The following is a 14,592-nucleotide window of genomic DNA, read 5'->3' as shown; positions in this document are numbered from 1 at the left end:
ATGACTCACTTTTTAACGATTTACTCTGCATGCCTGTGAGGATCATCTGAGGGCATAGTCACCGACAGAGCAGCCTGGCGGTAAAACTCTGGGCTGAAATAACCCTTGGTCCGTCCTTGGCCGACACCAGGAAGCAAAGATGGCCGCCACAGCAGTGAGGAGTCTCGGCTCCAGTTTGGGTAAAAACCTACGTGAGATCCGTGTGCACCTCTGCCAGAGCTCTGCAGCCAGCCAGGGGGCCAGGTGAGCTCCGAGCCGGCCAGCGCAGGCGGGAAGAGTCGGTACTTTACGAACTGTGATCCGTGTTTAGAGGGTGAACCGAGCTAGCAGCTAAGAGCTAGCTCTAGCTAACAGCTAGATCATAGCTGTTAGCGGAAAACAATCCTTTCTAACTCCTTCCTCATGTGAACAGCTGCATGTTACCTGCTAGCGAGAGCTAACAGACAGCTAAGAGCTAACAGACAGCTGCTAACATGAGGAAAGAGTTAGAAAGTATTGTTTTAATAATCATGTAATATTATTGATAATCCATAAACCGGCAGCGGTAGTTTAGTTCATAGATAACGCTGATGGGCTTTACTACACATCATCTTTAAGGTTTTATTATGTTAGTTATGTTAACCCCGCCCACTCTGATGACCTCAGAGATAACAGGAAGTGGTTGACGTCTCTGGCTGTTCCACAGAGACTTTGTGGAGCAGCACTACGTGACTCTGAAGACCTCTAACCCAGACTTCCCGATCCGGATCAGAGAGTGTTCTGGAGTACAGGCCCGGGTCTGGGCCCGATACGGTGGGTCCACACTTCCACTGCTTTCATTGTTTCATGAGCGGTTTGAATCTCCATCAGAACATTACACTGTACATGATGTTACTTTCTATTGTGATCGGCATTAATATGAATAATCATATTGATCTCTTTGTGCAGGTTTTGGGAAAGAGAGCAGCGTCTCAGTGGACAACATGTCGGCTGAGCAGGTGGCCGGCGCTCTGCAGACTCTGGTCCAGTCCAGACCCTGAGGTCCAGACCCAGATGCCCTGACCGGCTCCATTCTTTCAGTTTTCTGTAAATGTGTTTATGAATAAAGCGTGTTATTAATGTCTCTTTGTTTTCCGTTATGATTTATTATCTTGAGGTTTCACTTGGAATTAAATATATGTTATTATGTAACATGCGACTTCCATACACATAGCCTTCAGCTTAATGTTCCTTTATACATATCTCACTTACGATTATTAATAGCATTCTAAATATCACATTTATAATTGGTGGTCTATTGGTGCGAACTGTTTAATATATTATTATCAGATGTGTAATACCACCAGCTGGTCCTGGAGAACCTTCAGCTGCAGTGACTCTTTGGACCTGAAGGGGGCAACAGAGCAACTTGATGGTTTACATAATCTCGTTTTTATTTATGTTTATATTTATATTTAGATGTTTATGAGATTTCTAATAGAATAATACCAAAACAATCTATATAGCATAATAATATAATGGTACACATTTTAATACTTTAACAACATTTTACTGAAGTTACTAAAATACTTTTTCTGCAGTTTTTATTTATTTTAAACTTAATCATAACAGACTCTGGCGCTGTCAAGCGGAACCGGATGTGACGAATTGATACGTAACATCCGGTGGAGTCACGGAGAGAAGTTCCGGTGAGGAAGCTACCGACTAGCAGCGCAGATAAAAGCCTAAAAGCTCGCTTTGGGAGGCAGGAAGCAGCTCGTTTCCACCCGAAGCAGCGCAGCGACGCTCCGCCGCAAAGATGCCGGAAAGTGAGTCCGAGCTCCGGAAGTCTGCTGTCTATGCTAGCTAGCTCTCTTAGCACCATGCTAACACGTTAGCTGCGTACAGAAATTACGTTGCGTTAATAAGATGCACTTTTTCGTATTATGTTTTTAAAGTTCTTCATTCAACATTTGCACGTGTACAATAGAAACAAGAAATGTCGCAACACATAAAATACAGTTAAACAACACATTAAATACAGTTAAGAGCTATGTTGGAGCTGGCTGCGCCCCACCATGACGTCACAACACTGCGACTAATGATTATAATAATACATACTGTGTAGAGTAGTACTATGTGAGTACTATCACGTGTTTTATTGTTCTTAATTACACTAACGTCACTATTCTAGTTAACAGACTGGAACAGAAACATCAACATTCAACCTTTCTTCCTCTTATGGGTCACTCCGACACATTTATTTACACACACATGACACTTTAACTCTTTAACGCTTTAACACTTTAACTCTTTAACGTTATTTGTCAATAATAATCAATCAGTTTGATGAATAGAATATTTACCTTTATACTGTACTACACCTCATATGGTACTTTATACTGTACTACACCTCATATGGTACTCGTATGTACTACACCTCATATGGTACTTTATACTGTACTACACCTCATATAGTACTTTATACTGTACTACACCTCATATAGAACTTTATACTGTACTACACCTCATATAGTACTTTATACTGTACTACACCTCATATAGTACTCTCTGCTGTACTACACCTCAGAGTAACTGTTGTACTTGTACTCTGTGTCCAGCTGAGAGCTACTCTAACCCTTTGGCCCCTGAGGGCCACGAGCTAGACGACCACAGAGCTGCTGCTCAGTGAGTATTAGTACACTGTGTGTGTCTTCCTGTAGCCTGGTGTTGTACTTGTACTTCATGTTTTCATTCACCTCTTCATCGTTTCTCTGAAGGTCCAAACTGACCAACGATGACTTCAGGAAGCTGCTGATGACGCCGAGGGCCACGCCGTCTTCGGCCCCGCCCTCCAAGTCCAGACACCATGAGTGAGTTACTGAGGAGGAGGAGGAGGAAGAAGAGGAGGATGAAGATGAATGAAGTCACTCTTATTATTTCTTCTCCTAGAATGCCGAGGGATTACAACGAGGATGAGGATCCTGCAGCGAGGAGGAGGAAGAAGAAGAGGTGAGCATGTCGATCATAAGAAGTGTGTCTACTGAAGCATCGTGAGCATGCTATCAACTGTTTTCATTGATTTTCATTGCAGCTACTATGCTAAGCTACGTCAGCAGGAGATGGAGCGTGAGAGAGAGCTGGCGGAGAAGTACCGCGACCGAGCGCGGGAGCGACGCGACGGAGTCAACAAAGACTACGAGGAGACGGAGCTGATTAGCACCACCGCTAACTACAGAGCTGTGGGACCCACCGCCGAGGCGTGAGTGATGCTAACGCTAACAGCACAGCTAGCGACAGTCCTCTTTTGGTTACTTAGTCTGTAATGAAGCTGTGTGTGTGTGTGTGTGTGTGTGTGTGTGTGTGCGCGCGCGTGTGTTTAATGAAGCTGTGTGTGTGTGTTCACAATGAAGCTGTGTGTGTGTGTGTGTGTGTTTAATGAAGCTGTGTGTGTGTGTGTGTGTGTGTGTGTGTTTAATGAAGCTGTGTGTGTGTGTGTTTAATGAAGCTGTGTGTGTGTGTGTGTGTGTTTTAATGAAGCTGTCTGTGTGTGTTTAATGAAGCTGTGTGTGTGTGTTTAATGAAGCTGTGTGTGTGTGTGTGTGTTTAATGAAGCTGTGTGTGTGTGTGTTTAATGAAGCTGTGTGTGTGTGTGTTTAATGAAGCTGTGTGTGTGTGTTTAATGAAGCTGTGTGTGTGTGTCTCAGAGACAAGTCGGCAGCAGAGAAGCGCCGGCAGCTCATCCAGGAGTCTAAGTTCTTGGGAGGAGACATGGAGCACACTCACCTGGTGAAGGGGCTGGACTTCGCTCTGCTGCAGAAGGTGAGCTCACCTGACTTCCAGCTAGCTCCATGCTACGTGTTCACTACGCTAACACTGTGCGTGTGTGTCTGTGTGTGTGTAGGTGAGAGCTGAAATCACCAGTAAAGAGAGAGAAGAAGAAGACATGATGGAGAAAGTGCAGAAAGAGGCCAAGTAGGAAACCAGTCAAGAAGTGACCCGTCTGTCTGACCTTTAACCCGTCTGTCTGACCTTTGACCCGTCTGTCTGACCTTTGACCCGTCTGTCTGACCTTTAACCCGTCTGTCTGACCTTTGACCCGTCTGTCTGACCTTTGACCCGTCTGTCTGACCTGTTACCCTTCTGTCTCTTTCAGGAAAGACGTGGAGCCGGAGGAGAAGATCGAGTTTAAGACTCGCCTCGGTGAGTGTGCTGAGCTTTTATTGTGAAGTGATGTTGGTGTGCTGAGCTTTTATTGTGGCGTGCCGTGGTGACCTGGCCCTGCCCCTCGTCTGCAGGCAGGAACATCTACCGCGTGGTGTTCAGGACAGGCGGCGTGGAGCGGAACGAGCTGTTCCTGCCCGGCAGGACGGCCTACGTAGTCGACCTGGACGACGAGTTCACCGACACCGACATCCCGACCACGCTGATACGCAGCAAGGCCGACTGCCCCTCCATGGAGGTCTGTCTGCCTGCCTGTCTGCCTGCCTGTCTGTCTGTCTGCTTGTCTGTCTGTCTCTCATGACCTGTCTGTCTCTCCGTCCTCAGGCTCAGACGACTCTCACCACAAACGACATTGTGATCTCTAAGCTGACTCAGATCCTGTCTTACCTCAGACAGGGAACACGGCACAAGAAGGTGAAGAAGAAGGACAAAGGTGAGATGGGGAGGAGTCATGAGGGGGAGGAGTCATGAGGGGGAGGAGTCATGAGGGGGAGGAGTCATGAGGGGGAGGAGTCATGAGGGGGAAGAGTCATGAGGGGGAAGAGTCATGAGGGGGAAGAGTCATGAGGGGGAGGAGTCACTCAAAAGTCTGGTGTCCTCTGTGTGTTGCAGGTAAACTGGAGGACAAGAGAGCTCCTGAAGCTGATCTCAGGTCAGTGAGAGAGCAGCTTGAAACTCTTCTTCTTCTTCTTCTTCTTCTTCTTCTTCTTCTTCCACAACTTCTCTCTCTCTGTGTTGCAGCATCTTTGAGGACATCGGCGACTACATCCCGTCCTCCACCTCGTCCTCCAAACCGCCCAAAGACAAGGACCGACACCGGGAGAGAGAGAAGGAGAGAGAGAAGGAGAGAGAGAAGGAGAGAGAGAAGGAGAGAGAGAAGGAGAGAGAGAAGGAGGAAGACAAGAGCAGGAGACACAGTTACTTTGAGAAACCACGAGGAGACGAACAGCAGGTCAGACTTCTGGAAGCTTACTGCTAGTTATAGTTACTGCTAGTTATAGTTACTGCTAGTTATAGTTACTGCTAGTTGTAGTTACTGCTAGTTATAGTTACTGCTAGTTATAGTTACTGCTAGTTGTAGTTACTGCTAGTTGTAGTTGCTGCCAGTTATAGTTACTGCTAGTCACTGTTAGTTATAGTTAGTACTAGTTATCGTTACTACTAGTACTAATTACTGATAGTTACTGCTAGTTATAGTCACGGCTAGTTATAGTCACTGCTAGTTATAGTTACTGATAGTTCAAGTTACTGCTAGTTATAGTTGCTGCTAGTTAGTTGTAGTTACTGGTATGGTTACTGTTGGTTCTAGTTCCTGTCTCTCTGTGTCTGCAGGTGCTGGAGGTGGATGACGGTAAATGAATCATCTTCACATCTCTACGGCTTCATCATGAGATCAGAATGTAACAGACTCACCAGCTGCTGGTTCTGGTTTGGTTCTGTAACAAGCTTCTGGTTCTGGTCCAACAGGTCCTGGATCCGTTGGAGACCAGATCAAGATCATCAACGAGAAGTTTGCAGGAGCAGCAGGCAGCCAATGGCCGGGCCAGGAGCCATATCCTCTCTCTCTCTCTCTCTCTCTATATCTATATATATATATATATATATATATATATATATATATATATATATATATATATATATATATGTATATGTATATGGCTGGGCAAAGTTGAAAAAAAATAATGCCGATTAATCTCATTATGCGGCAGATTCAATAATAAAGTAAAAACTAGTGTATTGCAGCTTTTATTTTAAAGTGAGGTTATCAGAACAATATAACAGCACTCTGGAGCAACAACAAGTTAACATACATACATATATAGTTTATACATCTGTTTTATTTATTATGAACAGGTACTGTTAAGTAGGAAGGGTCCCTGTGAGGGACAAACCACTCCTTCTTTGGTCCATGTTCAGTCTGTTACCGTTAAAGGATTGACAGATTAATCTTGCGTGTGTGTGTGTATATATATATATATATATATATATATATATATATATATATATATATATATATATATATATATATATATATATATATATATAATCAGGAGTACGGGTCCTTAACCAGTCTGAACTGGCGCTCCGAGGAGAGACGGTAAAGAGCAGCTGGGAGATTTCTTTGGAGGATCCAACTCGTATGCAGAGTGTTACCCCGCTACGTAAGATATACACACATACTGTACATAGACACATACTTATCACACATGTACAAGTACTTCAAACCTGTCTGTGTACAGGATGGACGACCTGGCTGTGGACAGTGACGAGGAGGTGGACTACAGTAAGATGGACCAGGTACCAAACACCCAGGACCTGTTGCAGACCCCTGGTGCTCTACTGTGGGACCAGTATGAGTACTGGTACCAGTCCTCCAGAGTACTGGAGCACCATGAGTACTGGTACCAGTCCTCCATAGTACTGGAGCACCATGAGTACTGGTACTAGTCCCTGTGTTGTGTTTCAGGGCAATAAGAAGGGGCCTCTGGGCCGCTGGGACTTTGACACTCAGGAGGAATATTCAGATTATATGAACAACAAGGAGGCGCTGCCCAAGTACGTCTGATCTCCTCTGGCTGTGATGAAGGTGAAGGTGATGAAGGTGATGACGAGGATGAGTTTGTCCCTGCAGGGCTGCCTTCCAGTACGGCATCAAGATGTCTGAGGGCAGAAAGACTCGGCGCTTCAAGGAGACCAACGAGAAGGCCGAACTGGACCGCCAGTGGAAGAAGATCAGTGCCGTGAGTTTACTGTGACGTCACTATGACGACGTCTTGATGACGTCACTATGACGTCATCAAGACGTCATTGTTTACTGTGAGGCCTAAACGTTTGGAGTGAATATATGAATATGAACTGTTTCAGATCATAGAGAAGAGGAAGAAGATGGAGGCTGATGGGTGAGTGTTGTTCTATGAACAGACCAAACATTTCATTTGATGTATATTTCTACATATTTGTGTTTGTTTCAGGGTCAACGTGAAGAGGCCCAAATACTGACCACTCTGCTGTGACACGATCAATACTGATCACTTATTGATTACTTATTGATCCCTCATGTGAATATTTGTTTTAAGCGTCTGTGGTTTTAGTTTCATTAAAACATGTAAACTTAACATGTCGGTTAGTAACCTGAGATCTGATGTTATTGATTATCATTAAACAGTCAATTAAAGCATTCTTTTTGTGTTTTAATGTTTGTCGACTCGTGTGTGTGTGTGTGTGTGTGTGTGTGTGTGTGTGTGTGTGAGAGTGTGTGAGAGAGAGATTAGTTTGTTTTCCTTAAAAAATATTCATAAGTTATAGGACAGACCTCTGAAGCGCACACCAGCATACGTAAACATACATTACATAAACATGCAGTGTGTGTATATAATGTGTGTTTGTGTTGATAAATGAAAATTTTGTAGATGCTTTTCATATTCATGTCTAGTGAAGTTCAGGTTAGCGAGGTCAGTACAACACAGCTGTAGTTGTGTCTAGAAATGTCTGTTCTCAAGGGAACTTTAATATCACACACACACACACACACACACACACACCTGTTTATCAGTATATTGACACTAGAGAAGCAGACTGGACGCTGCTCGTCTCGTCCTGTAAGAAGAGGTGAGAACACAGGATTCTCCTCCTCTTGACAGGTTAGAGACAATTAAATGTTACTTTGCTTTGATATGTTGATGACATAAAACTGTATTAAAGAGCTGAACTTCCGGCTGTTCGTGTTGTTTTAGACTCTCAACCTGCGTTGACTGGACGACTCTCTGCTTCTGCAACTGCAGAGCTTGTTACTTTACCTGTGATCCAGGAAATAAATTATGAAAAAGAGAAGTTGTCGAACTGAATTCTTCTGGAGGCGACACCAGGCTCCCAATAATTATCAAGCTAACAGTGTGTGTAAACGTTTACATAAACATAACGTGTGTGTGTGTATAATGTGTGTGTGTAAACAGATAACCTTTCGTTTCCGTATGACGCGCCCCTCCCGCTGTCACGTGACTCTGTTTCCCTGCACTCAACATGGCCGCCGAGGATCTGCCGTCTGAATTTGACGTCGTCATTCTGGGCACAGGTACGTGAGCACCTGGGTATGATGACGTGTATTGATCCGACTCGCGTGTCTGATCGAACAGCTGCGGGGTCTCTGACTCTGACCCTGCCAATCACCCCGGAAACCCCGTTTACATCGGTCCGTTAGCTGGCGGCTAACGTCCAGTTCATTTTAAATGACAGTGGCTAGTAGCTAACTCCTTTTCTGCTGTTCTATCTGCTGGAACAACACAACACACGTCAGTTTGTTCAGATCACGTTAGTTCTGCGTTGTTAAGCTTGATGCTAATGTTTAGCCCGCAATGCTAACTAGCTAATGATGCTGCTGTTTGTAGGAATGCACTTTACTACAGTAGTACTTTACTACAGTAGTACTACTTAATGACGTGATGCAGTGTGTTGTATGTTTGTGATAAACTTAGAAATGAAGCGTCATCGATTATTGACTATGGATTATTGATCATGGATTATTAATCCCGTGTGCAGGGCTGGCTGAGTCGGTGGTGGCGGCGGCGTTCTCCAGAGTCGGGCAGAAGGTTCTTCACCTGGACAGGTGAGTCGTGTGGTGGTAAAGTACACATGTGTGTGTACTTAGTTGTGTACTGTGGTGTGACGGGTGGTGTGTGTTCAGGAGGAGTCACTACGCTGCTCACTGGGCCAGCTTCACCTTCAACGCTCTGCTCACCTGGATCCAGCAGCACCAGGTGAGTACTGCTGCGCTCTGATTGGCTGAACTACTGGACCACACCTGTGTGAAGAAAGTATTTAAAGTATATCAAGTAGAGAAGGTACAACCATATATAAAGTATGTTATACATATTATATCATGAAGTACACCATGATGTTGTACCATGAAGTACACAATGAAGTATTACCATCAAGTGTCTCTTGTCCTCCGCTGTAGGAGGAGCCTCAGCCAGAAGAGCTTCCTGATTGGTCTAGCCTGGTGGAGGAAGGGGAGGAGCTAATTCCCCTGTCAAACTCTGACTCCGCCTCCATCAGGAACCTGCAGGTGTTCTGCTTCACCAGGTAACCTCCTCTTCTTCTTCCTCCTCCTCCTCAAATAATAATACGTTTTTCATTGAGTTATTATGTTGCTCTCAGTGAGGAAGATGAAGAGGAGGATGCTCCAAACACCACAGAAGAAGAGCGAGGAGGAGCTGATGAAGAGACACAATCTGCAGGTTTGAGTTAAATATTCAGTCAAAAACTCTCCAATATAATAAATATGATTCAGACTTTAATCTTTTAATATTTAATGTGTTGAAGATCCAAAGGACCAAGAAACCAACCAGAACCCAGAAGAAGAAGAAGAAGAAGAAGAAGAAGAAGACACCACCCAGAAAGAAGTAGAAGAAGAGCAGGTGAGGACAATATGTATTTCTACATCTATTGTTATATCTATGTATTTCTACTCGGGCTGGGCAAGTTAGCGCGTTGCTTTTGTGTGAATCTGGCGATCCTTTAACCGCCTTAACTATTTGATCATGTGTTAACTATTTGATCATGTGTTAACTATTTGATCATGTGTTAACTATTTGATCATGTGTTAACTATTTGATCATGTGTTAACTGCATGTTTTGTTTTGTTTTGTTTTGAAGTGGGAGGGGCTTATCGCTTTAAATCTCTCCAGACGTAGTTCAGATCCAACGTCTTACGGCTCCAGAGCTCCCATCTCTCACGGTTTCGCCGTGTGACACACGCTGTTGCACATTTTCACACGCTGTTGCACATTTTCACACGCTCTCACGCCGCACAACCAATTTCTCACGGCAAAGAAAAATTCAGATATTGTGTCGAGGCACGTTTTTCCTTTTCAAACTCCCTGACGACAGATGGCGCTAAGCAGCGCATCGTAAAGCTCTTCGCTGCAGAGACTTCCTGTTCACCCAAAGAGTCCCGCAGGCAGCAACAGAAAGGAGAAGCTCAGGAGGAGCAGAGAGACGGAGGTATCGGGCTCTCAAGTCTCACGCATTGAGCGTGACTGTCACTCATGTCGGTCTTAAGTCCCGCCCTCCCGCCACACAGCTGTTCGGCGGCGCGTCGTATTTCTTGTGTGTCCCGCCATCTCACTTCAAGGTTTATTGAAAAGTTGGCAGCTCTGCGGCTCTCCCAGTCCGGCCCGTGTGAGGTCAATCAAACATGAAACATAAATCAATAAGATAAACGCCATTACCGCATCATTAAGGCACTGCTTTTACTTTGAAGGCTCGCACTTCCGTATCCTGCTGCAAAGAGCTGCGTCACAGCAGTAAAAGCAGCAGACGACCAGCAGCCTCCACGTCCAGATTGAAAGTTAATCGCGCACGCTCAAAGCTGCTGACGCTGCGGTCTGATCCATGCAGAGCACTTTAAAGCAGCATCACTTCTGGATCTTTACTCTTCTCTCAAAGAGGAGAACTTTCCTCACATCACAAGATGTTCAGTGCTCTTGTTCAAGACAACACAGACTGGACTTTATCACTGAGGAAGAAAAACTGAACTGAAAACATGAAAAGCACTTATTGCTTTTGTATAAAGTGAATCAACTGCTGGTCTTTAACATCTTTAAGGTAAGAAACAGACTGAACATGGACCAAAGAAGGAGTGGTTTGTCCCTCACAGGGACCCTTACTACTGAACATGGACCAAAGAAGGAGTGGTTTGTCCCTCACAGGGACCCTTACTACTGAACATGGACCAAAGAAGGAGTGGTTTGTCCCTCACAGGGACCCTTACTACTGAACACGGACCAAAGAAGGAGTGGTTTGTCCCTCACAGGGACCCTTACTAAACAGTATCTGTTCAGAAAAATAAATAAAACAGATGTATAAACCTATATATGTGTGTGTGTGTGTGTGTGTGTGTGTGTGTGTGTGTGTGTGTGTGTGTGTGTGTGTGTGTGTGTGTGTGTGTGTGTTATATTGTTCTGATTACATTACTTTAAAATAAAAGCTGCACTAGTTTTTACTTCATTATTGAATTTGGCGTATAATGAAATAATCACAGAAAAATCATGCGATTAATTAGTTGTTTTTTTACTTTTCTCAGCCCTAATTTCTACATCTATTCATATATATATATACACAGAAATGTATTTATTCATGTTATTAATAACATCTGTAACAGATGAAACCGCTCTGAGTGATCTATGTTTTGTCCAATCACACAGGCCCCCCTTACAGAGGGGGAGGAGTCAGAGGCAGAGCAGCCAACCCCCTCTGTAGCTCAGAGCCAATCAGAGCCGACCAGGAAGAAGATCAGCTACGCTCAGCTGCTGAAGGAAGGACGCAGGTTCAACATCGACCTGGTCTCCAAGGTAAGGCAGTGTAAACTTCTCACAATATGACACAATATGACATATAACAATGTAATAAAACATAACACTACTATATAACTATGTGACACAACACTATACTATGTAACTATCTAACACAACGCTATACTATGTAACTATGTAACACAACACTATACTATGTAACTATGTAACACAACACTATACTATGTAACTATGTAACACAACACTATACTCTGTAACACAACACTATACTCTGGAACACAACACTATACTATGTAACACAACACTATACTATGTAACACAACACTATACTCTGTAACACAACACTATACTCTGTAACACAACACTATACTATGTAACACAACACTATACTCTGTAACACAACACTATACTCTGTAACACAACACTATACTCTGTAACACAACACTATACTATGTAACACAACACTATACTATGTAACACAACACTATACTCTGTAACACAACACTATACTCTGTAACACAACACTATACTATGTAACAGCAGTACAACGTAACGTTTTAATGAAACATGAACATGAAAGATAAACATGTTTACAATAATGTAAACATGTTTAACAAGTGAAACATTATATATATATATATATATATATATATATATATATATATATATATATATATATATATATATATATATATATATATATATATATATATATAGTTTCTAAGGAGATGGCTCCTCCCCTTCCTGCAGCTCCTGTTCTCTCGCGGCTCATTGGTCGACCTGCTCATCAAATCAAACGTCAGTCGCTATGCAGAGTTTAAGAACGTCACCAGAATACTCACCTATCGCCACGGACAGGTGGAGCAGGTACACGTCTGTCTGTCTCTATACCTGTTTGCCTACCTGTCTCTCTCCCTCATTCACCTGTCTTTCCTCCACCTGTCTGTTTCTCTACCTGTCTGTTTCTCTACCTGTCTGTCTCTCTACCTGTCTGTCTCTCTACCTGTCTGTCTCTCTACCTGTCTGTTTCTCTACCTGTCTGTTTCTCTACCTGTCTGTTTCTCTACCTGTCTGTCTCTCTACCTGTCTGTCTCCCAGGTGCCCTGCAGCAGAGCGGATGTGTTTGCTAGCCGTCAGCTGTCTGTGGTGGAGAAGAGGAAGTTGATGCGCTTCCTGACTTCCTGTGTGGAGGAGACGGAGGAGCAGCGAGGTGAGTCACCTGCCGTTACCCACAATGCCTTCCAAAGGCATTGTGGGTAACAGCGTCCGTCTCCCCCCCCCCCCCCCCTCCGCGGGTCGACTCCAGCCTACAACGGTCGGCCGTATTTGGAGTTCCTGTGTGACCAGAAGCTCGGAGAGAACCTGCAGCACTTCCTGCTCCACTCCATCGCCATGGTAACAGAAGACACGCCCACAGAAGACGGCCTCGCCTCCACGCGCCACTTCCTGCGCTGCCTGGGTCGCTACGGCAACACGCCCTTCCTGTTTCCTGTCTACGGCCTCGGAGAGATACCCCAGTGTTTCTGTAGGTAAGAACCTCATAGGGATTCTGAGGGGAACCTTACACACAGAAGGGTTCTCTGTAGAACCTCATAAGAGTTTTGAGGGGAACCTTACACACAGAAGGGTTCTCTGTAGAACCTCATAAGAGTTCTGAGGGGAACCTTACACACAGAAGGGTTCTCTGTAGAACCTCATAGAGTTCTGAGGGGAACCTTACACACAGAAGGGTTCTCTGTAGAACCTCATAAGAGTTCTGAGGGGAACCTTACACACAGAAGGGTTCTCTGTAGAACCTCAGAAGAGTTCTGAGGGGAACCTTACACACAGAAGGGTTCTCTGTAGAACCTCATAAGAGTTCTGAGGGGAACCTTACACACAGAAGGGTTCTCTGTAGAACCTCATAGGGTTCTGAGGGGAACCTTACACACAGAAGGGTTCTCTGTAGAACCTCATAGAGTTCTGAGGGGAACCTTACACACAGAAGGGTTCTCTGTAGAACCTCATAAGAGTTCTGAGGGGAACCTTACACACAGAAGGGTTCTCTGTAGAACCTCATAAGAGTTCTGAGGGGAACCTTACACACAGAAGGGTTCTCTGTAGAACCTCATAAGAGTTCTGAGGGGAACCTTACACACAGAAGGGTTCTCTGTAGAACCTCATAAGAGTTCTGAGGGGAACCTTACACACAGAAGGGTTCTCTGTAGAACCTCATAGGGTTCTGTGGGGAACCTTAGACACAGAAGGGTTCTCTGTAGAACCTTTATATGTTCTTCAGTATTGCAGCATGATGGGAGATGTTGCCGGGGGAAGAGGAGAGAGTAGGGAGGAAAGACCTCTTAGCCGAACATGGTGGTAACTCCTTAACTATTATCTCAGAGATCCCGGAAGAAATAACAATCTTCATCCGATATGAGTAGAATGTCTTAGGTCTTTTCTCTCGCCCCGGGCTCAATCGTTAGGACTTTTGATTATTTGGAGTTAAGTTGTAGGTTTTGTTGAGGGTGTTTCACAGCTCTGTGCTGTCAGGTCTCCACAGTGGGCTGTAACTTGTCTCAACCCGTATAGCGAGTGTGTGCATCGTCTACACTTCTCTCTGCCTGTTTGACACCATCTCATCATTATACTGACCTTAAGTCTCTTTGGTAGATTCAGTCGTCACTTCTGTATCTCACGGTTGGTGGACAGGGAACGAGCGTTAAATTGTTCTAAAGAACCAGAACTTTGTTTGGTGTCAGTCACTTACCCAACGGTAAGGCTGAGATTTATTATTTAAGCTCCAATTACCTACAACAATTTCAACTCAATGAAACAGTGCTCAGTGTCAAAAGTAAAATGAAAATAAATCTAAGTTCAGAGCTGGTTGAAAACCACTTTCTCTGTTTGGTGTTCCTGTACTGCTGCCAGGCTCTCCTCTCCTGATAGCAGAAGTTTCCTCCAGACTCTAGCTGGGTTCCCTGTCCTCCAGACTCTAGCTGGGTTCCCTGTCCTCCAGACTCTAACTGGGTTCCCTGTCCTCCAGACTCTAACTGGGTTCCCTGTCCTCCAGACTCTAGCTGGGTTCCCTGTCCTCCAGACTCTAGCTGGGCTCCCTGTCCTC

The 14,592-nt window shown here is 44.5% G+C and overlaps 3 protein-coding genes across 3 annotated transcripts in view; all 3 read left to right on the top strand.

The window, feature by feature from the left end:
* Positions 1 to 13: 13 nt before the first annotated feature.
* ndufa2 (NADH:ubiquinone oxidoreductase subunit A2) lies at positions 14 to 1,102 on the top strand. Its single transcript, XM_068579798.1, has 3 exons — positions 14 to 243; positions 686 to 792; positions 928 to 1,102. The coding sequence occupies exons 1-3, from the start codon at positions 140 to 142 to the stop codon at positions 1,017 to 1,019; spliced, it is 303 nt and encodes a 100-aa protein (XP_068435899.1). The 5' UTR covers positions 14 to 139; the 3' UTR covers positions 1,020 to 1,102.
* Positions 1,103 to 1,646: 544 nt separating this feature from the next.
* Positions 1,647 to 7,357, top strand: ik (IK cytokine). The gene is made up of 20 exons (XM_068579797.1): positions 1,647 to 1,787; positions 2,580 to 2,646; positions 2,739 to 2,831; positions 2,911 to 2,970; positions 3,053 to 3,220; positions 3,666 to 3,780; positions 3,863 to 3,933; positions 4,115 to 4,161; positions 4,257 to 4,420; positions 4,507 to 4,615; positions 4,795 to 4,834; positions 4,924 to 5,134; positions 5,515 to 5,533; positions 5,650 to 5,734; positions 6,261 to 6,344; positions 6,423 to 6,480; positions 6,650 to 6,738; positions 6,815 to 6,923; positions 7,048 to 7,082; positions 7,155 to 7,357. Exons 1-20 carry the CDS (start codon positions 1,778 to 1,780, stop codon positions 7,180 to 7,182), a joined length of 1,662 nt encoding a protein of 553 aa, XP_068435898.1. The 5' UTR covers positions 1,647 to 1,777; the 3' UTR covers positions 7,183 to 7,357.
* An 817-nt stretch (positions 7,358 to 8,174) lies between these two features.
* The window catches only part of chm (CHM Rab escort protein), a 16,357-nt gene continuing 9,939 nt past the window's right edge, over positions 8,175 to 14,592 (top strand). Inside the window, exons 1-10 of the mRNA XM_068581181.1 lie at positions 8,175 to 8,254; positions 8,719 to 8,785; positions 8,864 to 8,936; positions 9,137 to 9,261; positions 9,337 to 9,416; positions 9,502 to 9,596; positions 11,385 to 11,531; positions 12,243 to 12,359; positions 12,591 to 12,702; positions 12,799 to 13,021. Coding sequence (XP_068437282.1) covers positions 8,203 to 8,254; positions 8,719 to 8,785; positions 8,864 to 8,936; positions 9,137 to 9,261; positions 9,337 to 9,416; positions 9,502 to 9,596; positions 11,385 to 11,531; positions 12,243 to 12,359; positions 12,591 to 12,702; positions 12,799 to 13,021 — 1,091 coding nt within the window. The 5' untranslated portion in view covers positions 8,175 to 8,202. The remainder of the gene's footprint in view (positions 8,255 to 8,718; positions 8,786 to 8,863; positions 8,937 to 9,136; positions 9,262 to 9,336; positions 9,417 to 9,501; positions 9,597 to 11,384; positions 11,532 to 12,242; positions 12,360 to 12,590; positions 12,703 to 12,798; positions 13,022 to 14,592) is intronic.

The sequence above is a fragment of the Clinocottus analis genome, unplaced genomic scaffold, assembly GCF_023055335.1.
Source record: "Clinocottus analis isolate CAN_PGR_092001 unplaced genomic scaffold, fCliAna1.0.p SCAF_17, whole genome shotgun sequence".
NCBI lineage: Eukaryota > Metazoa > Chordata > Actinopteri > Perciformes > Cottidae > Clinocottus > Clinocottus analis.
This window is presented reverse-complemented; position numbering and strand designations above follow the sequence as displayed.